This window comes from Arachis stenosperma, chromosome 4, assembly GCF_014773155.1.
Source record: "Arachis stenosperma cultivar V10309 chromosome 4, arast.V10309.gnm1.PFL2, whole genome shotgun sequence".
Classification (NCBI taxonomy): Eukaryota; Viridiplantae; Streptophyta; class Magnoliopsida; order Fabales; family Fabaceae; genus Arachis; species Arachis stenosperma.
In genome coordinates this window covers 9,296,070-9,316,757 of record NC_080380.1, presented here as the reverse complement: position 1 = coordinate 9,316,757, position 20,688 = coordinate 9,296,070, and the positions used below count along the sequence as shown (strand labels likewise).

The 20,688-nt window shown below is 33.5% G+C and overlaps 3 protein-coding genes across 13 annotated transcripts; 1 reads left to right on the top strand and 2 right to left on the bottom strand.

Annotated features, from left to right (window-relative positions):
• Window positions 1–1,688: 1,688 nt before the first annotated feature.
• LOC130973785 (uncharacterized) lies at window positions 1,689–5,359 on the bottom strand. 9 transcript variants are annotated; one of them, XR_009084289.1, is made up of 4 exons: window positions 4,718–5,359; window positions 4,512–4,635; window positions 4,285–4,432; window positions 1,689–1,871 (listed from the first exon to the last, which is right to left on the bottom strand). XR_009084289.1 is itself a non-coding variant. In XM_057898451.1 (3 exons), the coding sequence occupies exons 1-3, from the start codon at window positions 4,853–4,855 to the stop codon at window positions 1,765–1,767; spliced, it is 393 nt and encodes a 130-aa protein (XP_057754434.1). In that variant the 5' UTR covers window positions 4,856–5,359; the 3' UTR covers window positions 1,689–1,764. The 9 variants fall into 9 exon arrangements, 2 of the variants coding, with proteins under 2 accessions (XP_057754434.1, XP_057754435.1); XR_009084288.1 differs by having other exon boundaries at window positions 4,512–4,600; XR_009084291.1 differs by having other exon boundaries at window positions 4,285–4,429; window positions 4,512–4,600.
• Window positions 5,360–13,000: 7,641 nt separating this feature from the next.
• LOC130973421 (uncharacterized) lies at window positions 13,001–17,690 on the top strand. 3 transcript variants are annotated; one of them, XM_057897921.1, is made up of 9 exons: window positions 13,004–13,022; window positions 13,313–13,349; window positions 13,898–14,786; window positions 15,351–15,539; window positions 15,683–15,774; window positions 16,184–16,243; window positions 16,346–16,415; window positions 16,528–16,731; window positions 16,861–17,690. In XM_057897921.1, the coding sequence occupies exons 3-9, from the start codon at window positions 14,082–14,084 to the stop codon at window positions 17,251–17,253; spliced, it is 1,713 nt and encodes a 570-aa protein (XP_057753904.1). In that variant the 5' UTR covers window positions 13,004–13,022; window positions 13,313–13,349; window positions 13,898–14,081; the 3' UTR covers window positions 17,254–17,690. The 3 variants fall into 3 exon arrangements, with proteins under 3 accessions (XP_057753905.1, XP_057753904.1, XP_057753903.1); XM_057897920.1 differs by having other exon boundaries at window positions 13,006–13,208; XM_057897922.1 differs by having other exon boundaries at window positions 13,001–13,349; window positions 16,934–17,262.
• A 722-nt stretch (window positions 17,691–18,412) lies between these two features.
• On the bottom strand, window positions 18,413–20,660 carry LOC130976170 (coatomer subunit zeta-2-like). Its single transcript, XM_057900945.1, has 6 exons — window positions 20,481–20,660; window positions 19,677–19,836; window positions 19,302–19,449; window positions 19,103–19,180; window positions 18,735–18,819; window positions 18,413–18,642 (listed from the first exon to the last, which is right to left on the bottom strand). The coding sequence occupies exons 1-6, from the start codon at window positions 20,496–20,498 to the stop codon at window positions 18,583–18,585; spliced, it is 549 nt and encodes a 182-aa protein (XP_057756928.1). The 5' UTR covers window positions 20,499–20,660; the 3' UTR covers window positions 18,413–18,582.
• Window positions 20,661–20,688: the final 28 nt, after the last annotated feature.

Genomic DNA, 20,688 nt, shown 5'->3' with positions numbered 1-20,688 from the left:
GACTCAATCAAAAAAAAATGTGTCTGATAAAAGAAGAGCTTTGAATAAATATGTTGTAAGTTATTTACATAATACATATTTTTGTTTTTCTTATGAAATCTCTTATTTCTAGTACTTTTTCTCTAATTAAATCATATCAATCACTTTTTATGCCTGATTGAGCATTGTTTGTATACTTGTTTTCGTGCAATTATTATTGAATTGAAGTGCACTTTTTATTTATTTATTTTTTTGCTGGTTTTGTGTTGTGCTTCTTATATTTGAATTTCTATCATTTTCAGAGCTTGATAGTATTTCAAATAAGGGTCTATGCTGGGCAAAATCTTTGGTGGACAACAAAGAGGACATTGATGCGCCATATATTTCGATCAATAGTAAATAAACAACGTATCAATCTTCCTATTATTCTTTACTATAGTAGTGTTATTTAATATGTTTTATTGTGCTTTTCTGTGTTTGTCTTATTAATCATATTTTATTTTCTTATTTCTTTATTAGTTGAGATTGCGGAATATACGTCATGAAATGGTTGGAAATAATCGATCCCAAAAAGATCAAAAAGAAAAAATACAAATGTAAAAACTGGAAACATGTAAGTATCATTAAACATAATTGATCCTTTATTTCTAAATTAATACATATTAATAAATTTCTTTCAATTTTAGGAATAAATTGATGCTTTCAGGTTAAATATGGTCCAACCATTCTCTTGGACAAGATAAATAAATTGAGAGACAAGGTCATTGAAGAATCTGAAGGGATAAGAATCTCAAAGCCATCCGTTGCCATCTTAAGTGCTTTTTATAGATTTTCATATGGGGATATAGAAAGTAAATAGGTTCAATCTTCTAAATTATAATGAATTTCTATTGATATTTTTGAACACTATTTTGTAAGAAATTATAAAAATGCAAACACTTCTTTCACTCTTTGTAAATGTTAATGTGTGTGTGTGGGGGAAAAATATTAAATTGGTCCCCTACAACTTGGGCATAATCCTGTTTTGGTCATAATTTGGAGGATAAGTACAAGCTCCAAAGGTACAAAATCAACCGTGGATGCATCAATACATTTATTTATCATTCTTCTTACAATTTAAATGAAATATTTACTATAGAACTAAAGAGAATGATAAATAAATATTTTCAATCAATACATTTATAGAATCCTATATTTGAAAATATTTTTTTAAATTCCTTTTGATTTATTTGTTGGAAATATCTGGACTATATTGAGATCACATTAATTTGAATGAATCTAGGTCCACACTGAATAGATTGAATGTATCTATAAAATCTCAACAACGGCAAAAACACAAATGAACCAGAATTTATACACAAATGAACCAAAATTTAGACACAAATGAATCGAAATGTATTATAATAAACACCTAAACTGTTTACCACAACACAATTGCAGAAATTAATTTGAAAAACCAAAATGTGACTATTCAATAAAACATAATACAAATAAAAAATTAACCCTCATTTTCATCAAAGGAAAAATATTATATGTGTAACACCCTCACTACCAGAAAGTCACGCTTCCGGCTGCGCAACTCTGATAGCAAGAAGTATTACGACTACTTTATATACTTAATATTAAAATAGAAGCATGTGACTCAACGCCGTATCGCTGCTTTCTTTGAACACCGGAAATAAAAACTTTATTTAAAAAAAAAACAAACACATAGATTCAAATACAAGACTTCTTACATAATATCTTATAATATAATATATATAAAACATACAATTCCTATCCCTCTTACAAAATTGTAATAACAAAGACGAGGGAAGAAAATAATCTAATTAATTCAACAACATATAAACCAAACGCAGTATAAATCCTCTTGATGCTTCTTCTTCCGGTTCCTGAAAAGGTAAAGATGTAGGGAGGTGAGAACCTAACCATACGGTCTCACCACGGAGTTTCAAAGTTGTCATAAGAAGATATTTAATAAGAAAACTGTTTTCAAGCTCAGTGATTATCATTACCTTATGAATCTTTTAAAAACCAATAAGTAAACGTTCAAAACCTTTTCAAAGAAACAATGTTTAATCTTTCAGAAATCCGAAACCTTTCCTTTCTTAAAAGAAAATCTCAATCAGAAACTGTTCATGCCCTGGGTCGAGCTATACGACCCGGGCTGATCAACGACAAATCGACCGACCTGTTCAGACCAGGACTACCCGACCTCTTTATGAAAGAGGTCGGCCAAATCGCTACAGAGACCCAAGAAGGTCCAAAAAGGAAGAACACGACCCAAATCTAAAGGCAGCCCAAAGCCTAGAAAGATAAAGGTGGTTCCCTTAAAGATAAGATAACTTCACTCAAAGATAAGATAAGATAACTATTTTATCCCAAAGAAAGATCATTCTACGCCATTATAAATACACTGAAGCACCCAGGTATAACTTATACTCTGATTCTACTAAAAAATTTACTTAAGACCCTTGCTAACTTAAGCATCGGAGTCCCTCGCAGGTACCACCACCCTCCGGTGACGAAAGATCAGCGCAACCACCAAGTCCAACAAGTCAGACACAACCGCGCCGACCAGTACAAAAGATCTCATCTAAGATCGACCTACAGTTTCAGGTAACCCTCAGAACAGAAACCAACCACACAATCAACAACACAATCATTAATTCAGCACCAAAATTCATTCTCAAATGTAGCATGTCAGGACAAACACAGGCAAGACAGACAAGGAAAGCACAAGTAGGTAGCAGTTACAGCAAATAGTTCAAGTAGCAGTTAAGAACAATTTAGCAACTAGGCAAACCCAAACAAGTTTAAACCCAAACAAAGCATACAAATGCAGATGATGCATGCCTGTCCTATGGTTGATGAGGCTCATCTGTCGATTATCCAGCCAACCCGACAAGTTTGAATTGTCCTTAGACTGTCATCCGTTGCACATTCCCATGAGTCTATGCATATATTTTACATTCATACATCATTCAAATCACTCATTGGGGGCTATCCATACCCGGAAATTTATATGTGCCCGGTCACCCTTACGACGTAAGGTCAACAGAGTATCGAGATCTAACCTGGAACATGTGGTGGCAAGCCACGGTTCTTTTACCCAGGGAACTCGTATCTCAGATAATATAAACGTGCGGAAGCCACATATGTTTATTCATAATCATTCATCCATCATCATTTCCGCATTTCATTAACAATTCATATCAAACCAATCATTATTCAAGCCATAAGTCACCTTTTATTTCTCAAATCTCTTCAAACTCATAATTCAACTTTCCTTAAAATCAATTCCTTTTTAAATCTTAGTCGCTTAATATAACATTTTACAAAACTTCCAAGAGACTTTCAATCATCACCTGAAAACGGAACTTTCTTTGAGAAGACACAAGACTTTAAGGAAGAATAACCTGCCTCACTTCTTAAACTCTTTAGAAATCCTCGGAATCATAATTACTCAAATTGAAATCATTTAAAATGGAGACTTAAAACCAAAACCAAGGCATGTAGGCCAAAAGTTCTGAACCAGTTTCAAAACCAACATTATTTAAGTCCAAAAACCCAATTTCTTTTCATTCTTAAATTGGAAACTTTCCCAAAGACTCATATTTGTTTAGTTAAAATTCAAAGAATACTTCAAAAATAATGCGAAATTAAGTAATCAAAGTTCAATTTTCTTTAAAATCGGCTAAAAATCCTCCAAGGGAACTTCTTTTACCAAACCGCAAAACATAGGTCCCCTCATATTTAAATCAAACTTAAAACATAAGCTTTCCTTAAAAGATTAAACTTGAATCACCTGTTTCTTAATAAATCAAGAACCAAACAATAGAACCTCTCGAATCCAATCCTTTTCTAAATCATATTTGAAAACAAAATCTTGAATTTCATAAAATTTTGGCAGCACCTCCCCTAAGACTTAGACTTTGCCACCCGGTTCGGGTCCCAACCAAACCAGTATACAATCCCTTCCACGGGTTCAAAACCAAATCAGTTTAAAATCAGACTAATTTCGAAAATTCATATCCTTCTTATAATTCAAGAGATCAAATCCAAACTCAATCCATTTTCAATTAACCAACTCGTTTTCCAAAATTGTAATGAAATATTTCAGCAACCAACCGTATAACCAAATCAAACAACAATTCAATCCAACCACAAATACATTCATCACAAAACAGCCCAGCAATACATAAGGCTTATACAAATACAATCACCAAAAGTACATTCATCACATTAATATCCATTTATAACAACTCCAAATTATAAAATTAAGTTCTTTGAAAAGACCCCTACCTCGATAAGTGAACCTATAACCCAAACGCGTTAACGAATTCCTTTCATCTTGTCTCGAAACCAACGACAGCTTTAATTCATAGCCCGCACCCTTTCGCAACAGCATAAACATCTTTAAGTCACAACATGCAACCCCGGTTATTAACTCCTAAAACATCAATATCATGGAAACCTCAAAACACATAACAGAAAACCAAAGGCGAGGATTTCGAGATATAAACACTTACTAGAATAAAGGAACGACACGCCAGCCACCCCAAACTTAACCGGCAGCTGCTCCGACAGCGGCCAGGAGCTTCAGTGGCTCAGCAACAACCTTAATTTTTGACATGCAGACTCATAAAATTAACCCTACGACATCTATACATCAGAATCCTTAACCACAGATAGTTAGAATGATTACAGAAAGAGCTTCAAGGCGCGGGAAACTCACTGTAAAATGAAGAATGACAGAAGTGGAGCGGCGGCTCCGATGGTGACCTCCGGCAGCGGCGACGGAGACAGCTTCACGGACGGTGACGTGATTTGGCGACGGGTCGGCTGGGCGGACCGGCGGCGACAGATTCGACATGCGTCTCTTCTCTCCATGGCTGAGCTCCCACGCGGTTCTGTTTCCTCCCTCGCACACCCTTCTCTCGTGGCGGCGTCAACATGGAGCGCGGCGCGGCGGTGGTGACAGAATCGACCTTCCCTCTTTCGCGCATCTCCTCTTCCCGATGGCGCAGCTGGCGGCGGCAAGGATGAACGGCGGCGACAGGTTACGACGGTGCGAGCTTCTTCTTCTCTTCGCGGTTCTGGAAGCGGCTCGTGGACAAACCGACAACCCGCGGGCTCCTCCTTCGTGCGTCTCTCTTTTCCGCGCGGTCTCCTCAGCGCTGGCACAAATGGCGACGCGACGGCGGTTGTGACGAGGCAGCAGTTCTGAGCGGCGCGGTGATGGCGCAACGGCTTTCCCTTCCCCAGCGCTTTCCTTCTCTCTCTCGGATCCCCCCTTCTTCTCTCTTTCCCTTTCCTTCTTTCTTTTCTTTTCTTCTTTCTGTTTCAGCTGTTGGGTAGGTTGTGTTTAGTGTATGTGAGTTTGTGACCGTGAGTGAGGTTGAGTGAGTAAGGGTAGTAGTGTTAGGATTTGGGATGGTGTGGGTTAGTTTAGGTATTTTTATTAAAAATGGGGATAGTAGTGTGATTTTATAAAATAAATAAAAGATAGAATAATAATTAAAAATCAAATTAAATTTAAAGTATTCATCTTTAAAATACTTTTTAATTACTAAATTGGTAAATTATATTTAGTTAAATACTATTTTAATAAAAATAAGAGATAAGTAAATTAATTTTTTTTTATTTATAAAATAAGATTAAAAATCTAAATATTTAAAATTAAGGCATATGAAATATTCACTATTTTTCAACTATAAGAACTCTAAATAATAAATAAGAATTTACTCGGCTTATATATAAAAAACTCTAAAAATATATTCTTAAATAAATATAATAGATCATAAATAATTTATTTAATAATTTTTCAAAATTCGGGGTCTTACAATATGTAAAACATAAATTAACCGAAATTTAGGCACAAATGAATCAAAATGTATTTTAATAAACACCTAAATTATTTACCATAACACAATTGCTGAAGCTAATTTGAAACAATCAAAAAGTGACTATTTAATAAAACATAAAACAGATCAGAAATTAACCCTCATTTTCATCAAAAGGAAAATATTATATGAGTAAAATATAAATGAATCGAAATTTATCTTACTAAACACCAAAACTCCTATCATAGTGCCTCACATTGTAACACCCTACCACACAAAGCTTTACACTTAGGATGTAAATCAGAGGTGGTAAGGCGCTACGACCTCTAAAAGTAAAAATATATGTACACAACAAGGATAATATATCTGGGAGCCTTGAAAGAAAAGGAGTACGACGAAAACAAAATTGAAGGTACGACACTCACGAGAAACAAAAATATAGAGAACATGTACAGAAAACCAGAAGACAGATATAAGAATAGTAGAGTTCCAAATGATAGTTATATAATCAAGATCTAGACTCGACCTGCGAAGCAAAGGTCGGCTAGAATATAAATATATACAACCCCAAAAAATAATCCAATAGATAAATATAAATCTTGTTTCTCCAAGTCAACCTCTAAGAGGGATAAAACATAATATATACAAGATGGAGAATTTATACACATATATAAACATAAACCAAATATAAACACCAAGTCCCAAGATAGTTCTTCACTTCTAAGAGTCTCCAGAATGCTCAGTGTGGTGCCTCGCATCCTACATCTGAAAATTACAATATATGTATGGAATGAGAACCGGGAGTTCTCAATATGGTAAAGGTGCCCACGTACATAAGATATAAGGTGCTGGAAAAGCCAGAGGCAATCCTAGAACTTCGACACTCAGATTTAAATCTTAAAGTTTATAAATTAAAAACCATAAACAGGGTATGTTATCCAAGGTTCTTATTTCTAATCTTTCTAACTTAAGCCCTAATTTCCGCCTTCCTCCAATCCTCCAAAACTCCGGTGCATAGACAAGCAATACAAACAAAGGAAACACAAGTATGATATAGATACAGCAGGTAGCAAATATAGCAGGTAAGCATAATAATCACATAGGCAAGTCCAATTAATACAAATCAAACAAAACACACATATGCATATGATGTATGTCTGCCCTATGGCTGATGATATCATCTATCAGTTACATAGCCAACTTCGACATGTCCTGGTAGCTAACCGTGGATAAAAACACCCATTGCAGAGCAAGTGGGTCTGAGTCACAACCCCTATGCTACTACCCGCTTAACCTAGAGCAAGTGGGATAACCATTATTGCTGCTACTACCCAGGCGGGTGTTTAAAGACTCATCCTGGAGCAAGCGAAATAATCCACTACTGTTGCTACTATCCAGGCGTCACAATCACTGACCTGGAGTAAGCGGGACGAACCACAAAACTTGCTACTGCCCAGGTATCACAAACATACATTCATTCAATTTTAATCAGATAAACGATTTTTCCATCCAAATTAACTAATACAAAACTTCCAAAAAATTCTCAAAAAATTTCGGCAGCACATCCCCTAAAACTCAGACTTTGCCACCCTCCTCGGGTCCCATACATACATACATACATACATACATATTCTACGATTCTCCACAATCTATCCTCATCATCATTTACTATCAATATTATTTATCACATTCATTATCCCTTTCAAAGCTCATTATTATAATTCAATATCATTCATCAACCATCAATCATTCTCATCATCATTATTCACAATCATTAATAATCAATAATCATGCATTTCAACCATCCACTTAATAATTTCTAACAATGAGTCACTAAACCTTAACCTTCTATATCATACAACTTATCCTATGGTCATCTAGCCTATATTTTCACGAAACATTATATATTATCTACGAGAAATCAAAACCATACCTTTGCCGATTCCTTCTTAATCTCGGAACTCCTCAAAAACCTCTCCTTTCACAAGCTCCAAGCTTCTAAACATCAATTCCTCAAGCTTAATCACCTGGATTTCATTCCAAATTGCCCGATTGAACTCCAAATCAACAAGAACACAATCTAATTCATACAATATCACTATAATCATCATAGGGTTCACTAACTCGACGATTCACAAGGGTCTAATAGTTTCTTACCTTATTTACTGATCAATTGGACATAACCCAGTGAATATCCACCGCTAGAGTACTCCAAAACCATCAAAATCACAAAATCTCTCAATTTCAAAACTTAAATTACAAAAATGAAAGGAAAGAACTGAGAATGAAATCTCAAATTTCTTACCAAATTATTTGGGTGAGTTTTGTAGAGAATTTCGAGATGAACGCGTAGCCGTTGACGGTTCGTCAATCAGAGCTATGGATTGAAAGTTATAGACGATTGAATTTTTGAATGTGAGGTTAGGGTTTTTAACGCGATTTCTCTATTCTTCTGTGTATCCAGGGTGAAAAATGATGAATAAAGCCAATTTTGGGAGTTTTATAGGTGGGCTTTGGACTTGTTTTGAGTCTGGTTCTACTGGTTTGGTCTGTTGGTTCGATTTTGGGCCAAAATCTTTAAAATTAGTGTCAAAATTCTTATTTTAATTATTTCTACTTCATTAAACTATAAAATTTAAGTTTCTAATTTTTTTAAATAATAATTAATTTATTGGTTAATTATTTACTAATTACCTATGGTTTACACATATCTTCTCTAGGATAATTCATATCTTGTGCATGATAAAGGCTGGAGTTTGACTGAATGATTGATTCTTTATCTAAAAGGTTCAATTGCAAAAGAAGTAAATCATATATTAGCAAATGTACTAATATGCACAAACACATTTTTGCTTAATCAAAAGCAAATTAATGTTACCTCACTTAGAGCTGCCTTTTTCTTTTTCTTTGACGCATTTGCGATATTTTTTTCCATATTCGATCTCAGTCTATTCTTGGGATGTTCTCTTGTTCTAACACGTGGGGGACTTTGAAGGTCGTTAAAATCATTCAATGTAGCATCTTCATGAGATAACGAAAATTTACCTTTACTTTTCGCTTGATATTCTTGCATTTCACCCACATTATCAAAAGTGCGGTGCTGAATTTCAGTCAACTCCTTAGATTCTGACAGAAATTCACAAATATTATACGAGCAAAACACCAAATCATCAAATCTCTTGCTTCTTGTCTCCAATAAAGGCTTGTCTTGGCTACTTTTGATATGTGTGCCTCCTCTTTACGTTCTTACTCCAGTGTTGCAATATATATTTCGGTGCCATTTTATCTACTCGCTCAAAACTTAAGGCACTCAAAGAATGACGACACAATATACTCCTTGACCCAAACAATAAGCATTGGCATTTTACTTCGCATGATATCACATGATATGTAAGAAGAGTTAGAAACTTGTTCTACAACTTCATATGCCGTAAAACCTAGAGCAGATTACGTTGATCTTGTGATGCAATTTACATTTCCTCTAAATTGTGTTTGAACTTCCCTGAACTTCTCATGAGTATACACATGTTGAAATTGAACCTCTATTGATGATTTTGTTGCACACAGTATGATAGTATAAAAATCTGTAGCATCAAATTCTCTCTCTCTATGCTCTCTGCTTCATAGGCAATTATTATATTGCTTCACAAATTGAATCAAGGAGCTATTGTTATAATAAACTTGTTAAAAAAAAGCATGCATACTCTCGCTCCTTTGTGTGCTTCTTATCCCAAACCAAAAATGGTGATCAATATAAACTGAAATTCATAAATGATGATCTTCAAATAGCTCTGCAAAATGGGACAGAATTAAAAAATCAGACACAAAATGAATCGAAAGTTATAACTGTTTTCACCGAAAAATAACAATATCAATTAATTCGAATGAAACCACGGTTACCTAAAAGCCACTTATTGTCTCAAATACCATACTTCATGAGAAAATCATTCTAATTTTCGTCAAATGCATCTTTTGTAAACGAGTTTTAAATAATATGACTCATCTCTTGTTCAATTTCTTTGTGTCTTTTGTAGCCATATTTAATTTATGTAGAATCTTCTTTATAATATACCAAATACACCATCTATGAATTATTGTTGGCATACAGATCTCAATAGCCCTTTGCATCGATACACATTAATCGGTAAGAATTCCTTTTGGTACCTTTCCTCTCATGCAATGAAGTCAACATTCAAATAACCATTTGAATGACTGAATATTCTTATTTTTCATCAAAGCACATCCAAGAAGTGTCACTGATCATGGTGATTCACACCAACAAAAGAACAAAAAACCAAATTGTACCTGCAATGGACAAGAGAAGAAAAATCCATTATGAACAGAAACTGGTTGCGCGTATGAACCGAATACTATATTAAAAAGAACCGAAACTAGAACAGAAAAAATTACCTACTTGTGTTGTAAGTCGTATCAAATGAAACAACATCTCCAAAATACTCATACGTAGTCCTGCTTCTTGCATCAGCCTAAAATGTATTTTTGATAGAGTGATCAACTTCAAGATTAAGCTCATAAAAGAAATTTTGATTCTTCTCTTTCATTCTTAATAAGTACTTCCAAAATTCTTTGGCATCATCTTGTTTAGAAACATTCTATACTTCCCTTGTAATGTAATTTCTCATATCTTTTTCAATAAAATTTAGTTTACGATGACCACTCACTGCTGCTACAAATGACTAATATGTTTTACTCGTTCTAATTCTGGCTTCCTCTTTATTTTCAATGGTACGACGCACAAACATGCTTAGCTCCCTATATTGTTTAAGCATCTCTGCTCGATCTGAACAGCATGGATCTGAATTATTCAAAACAACTTTAGAAATGATCCAAAGACCAACGTTCTTCAATATATGTACATAAATTATGGCTGGACAGTTTATTCCTGCTGAGGGATTTGTCTTCAGAGTTTGAGATATCTTGAATTTTCATTTTTCCTCTCTACTACATGTAATTAATTAATTCTTAATTTTATCTTCTTTCCAAGTGGTGTTTCTTATTTTCGTAGAAAAATCAGCAAGTTTGGAATAATCTTTGTAGAACTTTCTAGCTTCTTCAAGTGTCTTGAAAGTCATCCCAACTTTTGGGATAAATTGTTTATTAACAACACACCTAGACTGCAAATGAACCGAAATATCCTCATAACAATACCATTGTGTAATAACAAATTAACCGAAAATTATGCATTCTATAAATTCAGAAACTCCTGTATTCTGTCCAAATTCAAATTCATAAACAATGTTGATTTTAGCAAAGAAGAATGAAATTATTCATTATTACTTTATTCAATTGCATTAGCTTCCATTCTATTCCATTCAAAATTGTTGAAGAATGAACTAAAATATTCTCATAACAACACCATTGTGCACTAACAAATGAACTGAAAATTGTGCTTTCTATAAATTTAGAAACTCCTGCATTCTATCCAAATTTAAATTCATGAACAACACTGATTCTAGCCAAAAAAGAATAAAATTATTCATTATCACTTTATTCAATTGCATTAGATTCCATTCCATTCTATTCAATTCAAAATCGTTAAAGAATGAACCGAAATATTATCATAGCAACACCATTGTGTGATAACAAAGGAACCAAAAATTGTACATTCTAAAATTCAGAAACTCCTGCATTTTATCCAAATTCATTATCACTTTATTCAATTGCATTAGATTCCATTCTATTGCATTCAATTCAAAATTGTTAAAGAATAAAATTAGATAAAATTAATAACGATCCAAACCTCGTCCACTTGATTCGATTAAGAAGAATAATCCAAATCACCCCGATTCAACTGATTTGAACTTGAATCATTAATTGTTTTGGAACACGCAAAATTTAAACAATTTTAATTACACTGTTTGATTTAAAAAAAATGCAGATCCAAAATTTGAAGAGAAAAAGAATAAAATTCGAAGAGAACACAAAAAAATTGAAGAAAAAAACGAAAATCTAAAGAAAAAGAGACAATAATTAAAAAAAAAAACACAGAATAAATATAGAAGAAGAGAATGTTACGTTGAAGAGAAACGAAGAAGAGAAGGTTTAGGTGAAAAATCTATTATAAATGGCACGTGACTCTAAATCATTTAGTTGGAGTTGATTAGTGAAATCACTTAAATGCAAAGCATTATCGTATTCCTTTTTGGATCAAGAGAACATATATTCAAAAAGGTTTAATTCAACTAAAAATTATTTATTAGATAAATACTTATATTATTATATAGACTTTTAATATATATTTTATAATTATATTATGTGTAAATTTGTTATCAAATTAATCGTTTGGATAATAATAATAATAATAATAATAATAATAATAATAATAATAATAATAATAATAGTAATTTAATTTTAATTCATTAAAAGTATAAAATATTTTATACAATTATCTAATTAGATGATTATTCACATAATTAATATAAAATATAATTTTTTTGTTGATGTGATGTTACGTAATTAAATACATATCTAAAATTATTTTACGTTGCTAATGCATTAAAATTAAAGAGAAAAAACCATAATTTTTTTGAAAGACAACAAAACTCTCAAGAAAAAAAATACCATTTCCGGCTCTTAGTATTTATTTTTGTGAGACTGATTAGTCTTTTTGTTAATATTTTTTTCTGTATTAACAGAATAAGCTTACATGACACGTTAAACTATTGATTTATCCGTTAAGAGCCAACTAGAATTGATAAAATCTTTTTTGTTGGAAATCATATTGTTTTTTGAAGATAATTATCAGGATTGTTTAGTTTTTTTATATTTTTATTATTTTTTAAAATATATTGATTAACTTTTTATATTTTTACTATTTTTAAATATATTAATTAAATTTATTATGTAAAATCAAGAAATATTATTAATTTTAAATTATTTTTATTTACAAAAATTAAATAAAAGATATATTAGAGATTAACTTGTTGCATAAACATATTTCGAAAAATTATTAAAAAAATTAATTAATTTCATAAAATTAAATATTAAAAATAATTTTTTTTTAATTAAGGGGCTCATGGTCTTTTGAACAAATTATTAGGGAATTCCAAAATTAAATTACAATAAAAATCCATGTAAAGTGTAAATTGCTGAAAATACAGATTGGTCCAACTCCTATCATCCATAGATGATGGAATCATGGAACATCCTGGACCAAGTTGTTAGTTGTTTGTTAGGGTATGAATCTGCCAATGAAATAAAATTACTCATTCGTAGCTGCTTCGATGAATCTAGCTTTAAAGTTTATGCATTAACGTAATTCATATCCATAATCACTCATCAAATTAACCAAAGCCACATAAAGAGTGGAACAGAATATGGTCATTGCGCATGGCACCCTCCAAATTACAATGTGCATGTGGCGTACGTTAGCAACTTAAACATCATTCTCCCTTTACGTGCGCAAGGTGCGCGTTTCTTTGCTTTCATATCAATCAACTATATTCTTAAGCTCACTTTCCTTTCAGGATTCGGAGCCACTTCGCACTTTCATCTATCTCTTTGGTACGTTCCGTTTCCATTTTTTATTTTTTTATATTTTTATATATAATTTTTTGTTTTCGTTTTTCTTTATTGTTTATTAGATTGTTAATTCCTTGTCTTCTAGTTGCCAATTTGTTGTTTTGTTTCTATTTTTTTGAAGCATGATTTGAATTGATGCGACTTTAGAGGAACGAACGAGAAACAGTTGTTGGATGAATAGGTTGATTGATTCATTGTTCAAGCAATAGCATTACTAGTTAAAATAAATGGTTATGGCTATGCCTTTCTGGTGTAATTAAGAGGTGATTTGAATTCTGATCAATAAATACACTATGCAGTATCAACAGAGATAATGTAGTTTGATATGCTGGAATCTAACTTAAAAAGTATACACCTAACCTAATCTAATGTACTATTATCTAAGCTGGAGCCTTGAAGTTCTGCTTATTCTTGTGCTTTCGCCGATAAATTCTGTTTGATAGTTCTCTAAGATAGTTAATTGCTCAATCTTTCTTTGATTTTAGAATATCAGACTGTGCTATACTTAAAACTAACACCTTTCCCTTCAGTTTGAGGATTGCAGCATTGATTTGTAAATAATCAGTGGGGTTGCTGTTGGTTGTCGAACCCATGGTTGAAATCAAAAGCTTTTCAAACAGCATGTTTTGTGTAGAAGTTTGCTCATACAAGAGTGGTTTTCAAGTAAAGGTCTAATGTAAATTCACTACATTAGCTTCATGAAGAGCTGAGAAAATGAGTTACATGAAAGACCAACCACGTTCCTCAGTAAAACATCAAAAATCAGAAAGCAATAGCACCTACAATACTGGAGAATCCAACCCTGGAAATAACCTTTGGACAGATGGGCTTATTTGTGCTTTCGAATTTGTTCAAGGACGAAAAAAACCAATTAAACATAGGTCCCCATTGAAGATCTCAGACAAACTAAATTTGGATGTTTATCAGTGCAAGAGGTCCGGCTCTTCAGAAGGTTTAACACATGCTGCTTCTGGCAGGGCAGATAAAGATAATCTCTCACATCATTCATCTGTAAATTCCTTGAGGGACAGTTCGCTTGGTGCCTCCGATGATGACAAAGAGAGCCAGGTTTCTCAGGGTGGCCAATTTAATGCTGCAGGAAAATACGAGGGTGGTCATTGGGTACCGATTGGATGGAAAAGAATTGTGCAACTTGTTCAAACAGTTCAGGTTGATGCAGACTGGGGTTATCATCAAATTGAAATCGAGGATCAAGAAGATGAATTAACTGTAGCAGATTTGGCAGCTCCTTATTGGGAGTACCCAGCTGGGCCTATATGGTGGTGCCATGTTTGTGCAGGTCATCCCAATGTTGAGACTTGGCTCATTAATGCTAAATGGCTACACCCTGCTGTTAGTTTAGCTTTGAGAGATGAAAGTAAACTAATAAGTGAGAAGATGAAACACCTTTTCTATGAGGTACGATGCATTTTCAGCATTCATAGCTGCTAGCAGTAATGGTGTAATAACTGGTAACCTTCTCTTGAATTACATGCACTATTATACCAAGGGCATACGAGGTTGTGTATATACAAAATGTTCAAAATGTGCAATTGATTGAACAAATAGGATGTGATTTTAGTATCCTTTTGTGAAAATCTACATGTTGTTGAGATATATCTATATATTACTACTGTATACAAAAATAAAGCATGACTAGAAAAGTTCTACAACTGAAAACAAGTATTTGGTATATGAAAGTTGCATGACATGATCTTCAAAAAGGTTACTTTTCTTCCCAAAAAGTAAGTCGTTTCCTTTTGCATATAGTTCAATATGATTTAAAATGAAATCTTATATCTTGAATTTCTTTACTTTACATTATGTTAGAGATTAACCGATGTAGAGAGTAAATCAGGAACCCTTTCATGGTATATAATATAACATTTACAGCAAATTGACAAAATTCATGTTTCTCTCTAAAATTAAGTCCTGGACTAGCGTTTAACTCAATGTTTGATTAGAATTTACTCTTCTATATAGGTCCCAGTCAGAGTTGCAGGAGGGCTCTTATTTGAGCTATTGGGCCAATCGGCAGGTGATCCTTTTAATGAAGAAGATGACATTCCAGTTGTCGTTAGATCTTGGCAAGCACAAAAGTTCCTATTAACTGCAATGCATATAAAAGGATCAGTGTCCCGGATAAACGTTCTCGGTATCACAGAAGTTCAGGTTGTTCTTGCAAGAATTTTCCTTCACTGTGCTTCTCTCCCATGTTAATAACATTTCTTATTTAATCAAAGGGATAAATTACTGGTTCATTGTATGCATTATTTTGGAAATATGTAATTCACTCAGTGCTGCACTTTGGTTAGGAGCTTCTTTCTGCTGGAGGTTATAACATGCCAAGAACAGCGCATGACATTATAGCACATCTTGCATGCCGTCTTTCTCGGTGGGATGATAGGTAATAGAACTTCCTTTGAATTATTATTTTATTTTATTTTTATATTTGTTGCAGAACATAATTGATTTGCACATATGAAGCAATACGTGTGTTGGTGTCATGCATTCTATCTTTCTAGCCTTTACTATGAGATCTTCAACATAAGTTTTCCTCATTTACTTTAAATATTAAACATATGCCATCATAACTTAGTAAAAGAACAGATAAAGTAGTCCATGTTTAGCATCTAATCAGTAAAGCCATCCTTGTTCACCTTTCTCTTTTGTATATAGTTTCTTTGTCTCAATGTTTAACTTGTGAACTTCTGCTTATGTGGGCATAATCTAATGCAGTTATTTTTCTATTACTGCATTTTATATAATCTTCAATTCATGTAATTCTGTTTAACTTTTCTTGTTTAGTTTTTCAGGTTATTCCGTAAATCTATATTTGGGGCAGCAGATGAGATTGAACTGAAGTTTATGAACAAGTACTAATACTAAAAGTTTGTTTCAGTTCCACAACTTGTCTTTACACTAAGTTGTTTATTTTATTTTTTATTTTTTATTTTTTTATTTTTTCCTTTGGCTAGGAGAAACTATGAAGATTTAAATCTTTTTAGCGTAATTTTAAATCAAGAAATCAGAAGGTTATCAAGACAGGTATGCCGATTCTCACTTAGCCTAGTTACGTGACGTCATTAGAGGACTCAAATGATTTTATGATTTGACAGTTATAGTCTGAAGAACCCTCTGACTACTGTGTTCCATGCAGGTTATCAGAGTGAAGTGGTCACTCCATGCAAGAGATGAGATTGTCTTTGAGCTTCTCCAACATTTGAAAGGAAACACAGCGAAAAGCTTATTAGAAGAAATTAAAAAGAGTACAAGGGAAATGATTGAGGAGCAAGAAGCAGTCCGTGGACGCTTGTTTACCATTCAAGATGTTATGCAGAGCAATGTGCGAGCTTGGCTGCAGGTACCAACACCTCTGAGCTTTCATTTAGGATGCTTCTAACTCTCAAGCACTGCCTAGTAACATTTTTGCACAATTTTCCATATCTTTAATATGATGATTTTTTTAATCCACTTAAACATATCTATCCAGGATAGAAGCCTTCGGGTGACCCATAATTTAGCTGTATTTGGTGGTGTCGGTGTTGTCCTTACCATCGTTACAGGGTTATTTGGGATCAATGTTGATGGAATGCCTGGGGGAGAAAACACGCCATATGCATTTGGTGTCTTCGCGGCCGTCCTTGTCCTTTTAACAGCGGTGCTGATTGCGGCTGGCTTGGCGTACCTTGGCCTGAAGAAACCTATTAATGAGGGCCAGGTTGAGGTTAGGATGCTTGAGCTTCAAACATTAGTGAAGATGTTTCAACACGAGGCAGAGACTCATGCGCAAGTCCGGGGAAACAGAAATGTGTCCCGGAATAACTTGCCTCCTACTTCCAGCGAAGGTGTACATATTGATCCGGACTCTCTTCTCATACGTTAGAAGATAATATGATCGCTCAAGCATGTTTTGACATTACAACAATTTAGACTTTGGAGGCGACAAGTTTTTCCAAGTCTAAAGTTGAAAAGGCATGAGTTGAAAAAGCAGTTCTTTAGCTCTAATCAGAAACTATGGCAGGATGAGAAATCTGTGATTAGTTGATGACTATTTAAGGAAATACTGTCACTACCACATTATTCTCAAAAGGTTGAAATTCTTCCAAGAGTATACTATTCATCAAAACCAGATAAATAAAATTTCCATATAGATCAATTTTTTATCTTTCTGGAGAACAATGATTATCTTTTTTGTTGTTGTTTTCTTTCATTGAAGATGTAGTTAAGCGGATATGTAGAAAGTTTCTGTTATCAAACACTGAAGGGAAGTGAAAAATACGATACTAGTGAAAATTTATACTTTCCAATTAGTCAAATAAAAATGACCCATAGCAAATTAGCATTTTTGAACTTGTTATTAGCACGTTAAAAAATATAGTTTTACTATGTCATCGTAAGATCTAACTTAAACGCCAAACTTTTTTATCTAGCAACTTTTTATGTTTGGGAAAAAAATGGGATAAAAATGTTTATAGATTGTTACTTCTTTGTCGATGATGCCACTCATCAATTATATTTTATTGGAAAAGTATAGGTAGACAATGAAAATTTTATTAATTATATTTTATTGAAAAAATATAAGTAGACAATGAAAATTTTATTCAATCACTATGAGAATGGAAATAGATCCTTTCTAGTTTTTTCAACACTTGAGGAAATAAAGTGTGATCTCTCACCTTTAATTTTATAAGTGGGACAAAATAAATATGCGAGAGAGAATAATAAAGGGTTAGATTTAATACTGGACACCATCCAGTTTTTTTTCACCCGAGAGGATCCACTTCCATAAAAAATAATTAGAATGAAGAGTAAATTAGAAAAATTACATACATAAAGTATATCTATCTATAAAACTTTTTACTACCAAATATAACCAACTCTAATGAGTTAGAACTAGTGTGAACAACAAAATCCATTTAAACGAGATATTCACAAAAATATGCCAACAAGAAGAATTTGTTCCAGCAAGTAGAGTTGGTTATATGAAATGCCCTTTCATAGATGTAATGGGTAGGTGAATAAACAAATGTCACATGAATAAGTGTTTAAAAAGAAGAAAAAAAAATAGAACTATATTCTCATGCAAAAGTAACTTTTCACAGCTCAAGCGTCATCATCATCCAGGTTCAGAATACAATAACAAGTGAGATTCTTATAAACGTTTCTAAGAGACCAACAGACATGTTTCCTCCATTGCGAAAAACCATACGGATCATTTAAGTAGGGATCTTGTAAAATGCTCCCTTGCTGTGGCAAATGCTTGAGTTAGTGTCTGCAACAGAATGAAAATCAGTTAATAAAGATTGAATTTCATTTCAATGATCAATATTCTATTCTGGTAGTAAAATGAAATGTGAATGGTACCTGTTCAGACAGAGGAGCAGCAGAATCTATACTATTACTTGCAACTTTCCCAGCAATAACATTTGGATCAGTCTCAAGAATGATGCTGCACAAGTCATTAACACAACAATTGAGTGAATCATATTTAGTCACTTAAATCTAGTGGTATATAAAATTAATATAAGCTCAATACATGACAAACTATTAGTGTATAGAATTGAAAAGTATCATGACAAACTATGCAAGTTCCAAATTGTGGTATTTATGTTCCTTCCTAGCAGGATAACTCTCTGGTGTATCATATGGCACTTTTAGTCTGTAGTTTGGAAGGGAAATCTTAACAACAAACAATCGAAAAGATATAACTATCATGGAAAACACAAGCCTACCCGCCATCCACAATTTCATCAATGCACAATAGGATGAGATCCAAGTTTTCAAGTGCTTCCCTCTTGTCCACATTGCCTCTGAAGGAGAAAAGGAGGAAACCCAGTAAAATCAAGGACTAGTATGCAAATAACGATAATCTCTAGTGCCGTTAGGCGTGTATGTACATGATAGATTACTATTTAAGTATAAGAAAGCAACCTGAGCAGAGTGCCAACGGAATCAAAAAAAGCTGTAAGGACTGTGGCTAAGATAAGCTCGTTTTCGTCATCTCCTCCAGTAACAAAGAAGTGAAGGTCTTGAACAAATTTGTAAACAACAATGTAATTCTCGAACATTGCTATCTCAGCTGTCAAATGGGAAAACCAATAATGAAAACAAAAGTGAGTTCAATACATCTACAAAATGATGTCACATACAGAGTAGCAATTAGAAATCCGTTTCGAATCACAGGAAGATTTTAACAAAACCATGAAAGGTTATTGATCCTAGATCATGGTATATGACAAAATCATTTGTGATACCCCAGAACATTAAAGAAATGCCGCGATTCTTGTGAAGGAATCAATCACTCACCCTCAGTGCGAGCATTGGTCTTCTGAGTCTTGGTGAATACAACTCTCTCGAAAGCTTCCTTTGCAGCATTTGTTGGCCAGTCATCTGAGAAATATTTGACCGCTACACGCTTCCCATCGGAATCCAGAAGAAGGATGTTCTTCACAGAAGGGCATGCCTCCTAACAAAGAGCACACATTACAGAACCAGAATTCAGAACCTCCCTTACAAGAGAAAAGAACATCTCAAATTTTACAGCATTCATAGTTGTTGGTTTTGTTCTCTTTTTAATCAGAACCTAGAACTTTGCTTTCAAGGAGCCGACAGCACTTGATCCAATTTATAAATTTAATCTATGTTTTTTTTTTCCTTTTGGAGAACAAATTGACAAGGTTCTTGAGTCTAAGATAAATTGTATAATCTTTCATGCTTTGATATCATCATGGAGCAGAAGCATGATGAACATCACTTACAATGCAAGCAATAAAACTTCCCAAAAAATGAAAAAAAAAAACTATGCAGCTAATAGAACGAAATCAAAATTAAAACACCCCCATCCCCGTTCTCCCCATACACACACACACAGCAAGAACACCAACATAAAAAAACGATTTCTCGCGGATTGTAAGATGAAAAATGAATCGAATTGTAGGTGAAATTAGATGTGTGTAATTGTGATCAGAATTTGAAGCGAGACAGAGAACAATGGAAGCAAATGGAATTCATGCAAAATGCAAGCGATGAGATCTGAATTGCTACCAAGGGGGAAAAAACTGAAATTAAACTGAATTGAAATCGAATTGAGTTGAGAGGGAGAGAGATTACAGAGTAAGGAGCAGACATGGTTGAATGGTAGGTGAAGAGAGAGAGAGAGAGAGAGAGAAGAAAAGACGGAGCTTTGTGTTCTTCGTTGAGGTGTGTTAGTGTCAACTGTAGTTTCCTCTCGTTCTTCTCAGCTTCCTTCGTTTCTTTCAAGTTTCAACTTTTTCTAACACTCCAATAGTAATATTCTTGTAATAATACTAATTAATTG

Coding starts and splice junctions, on each gene's coding strand:
- LOC130976170 (XM_057900945.1), bottom strand. Junction 19,181..19,301: donor TCCGTTGGCACTCTGCTCAG/GTTGCTTTCTTA, acceptor TTTCTCCTTCAG/AGGCAATGTGGACAAGAGGG. Junction 18,820..19,102: donor GATGAAATTGTGGATGGCGG/GTAGGCTTGTGT, acceptor TGACTTGTGCAG/CATCATTCTTGAGACTGATC.
- LOC130973421 (XM_057897921.1), top strand. CDS start 14,082: ATGAGTTACATGAAAGACCAACCACGTTCCTCAGTAAAACATCAAAAA. Junction 15,540..15,682: donor TCGGTATCACAGAAGTTCAG/GTTGTTCTTGCA, acceptor CACTTTGGTTAG/GAGCTTCTTTCTGCTGGAGG. Junction 15,775..16,183: donor CTTTCTCGGTGGGATGATAG/GTAATAGAACTT, acceptor TTAGTTTTTCAG/GTTATTCCGTAAATCTATAT.
- LOC130973785 (XM_057898451.1), bottom strand. CDS start 4,855: ATGTCGAATCTGTCGCCGCCGGTCCGCCCAGCCGACCCGTCGCCAAAT. Junction 4,433..4,717: donor CTGTCATTCTTCATTTTACA/GTGAGTTTCCCG, acceptor TTGATGTTTTAG/GAGTTAATAACCGGGGTTGC. Junction 1,872..4,284: donor TTATAGGTTCACTTATCGAG/GTAGGGGTCTTT, acceptor TTACCTTTTCAG/GAACCGGAAGAAGAAGCATC.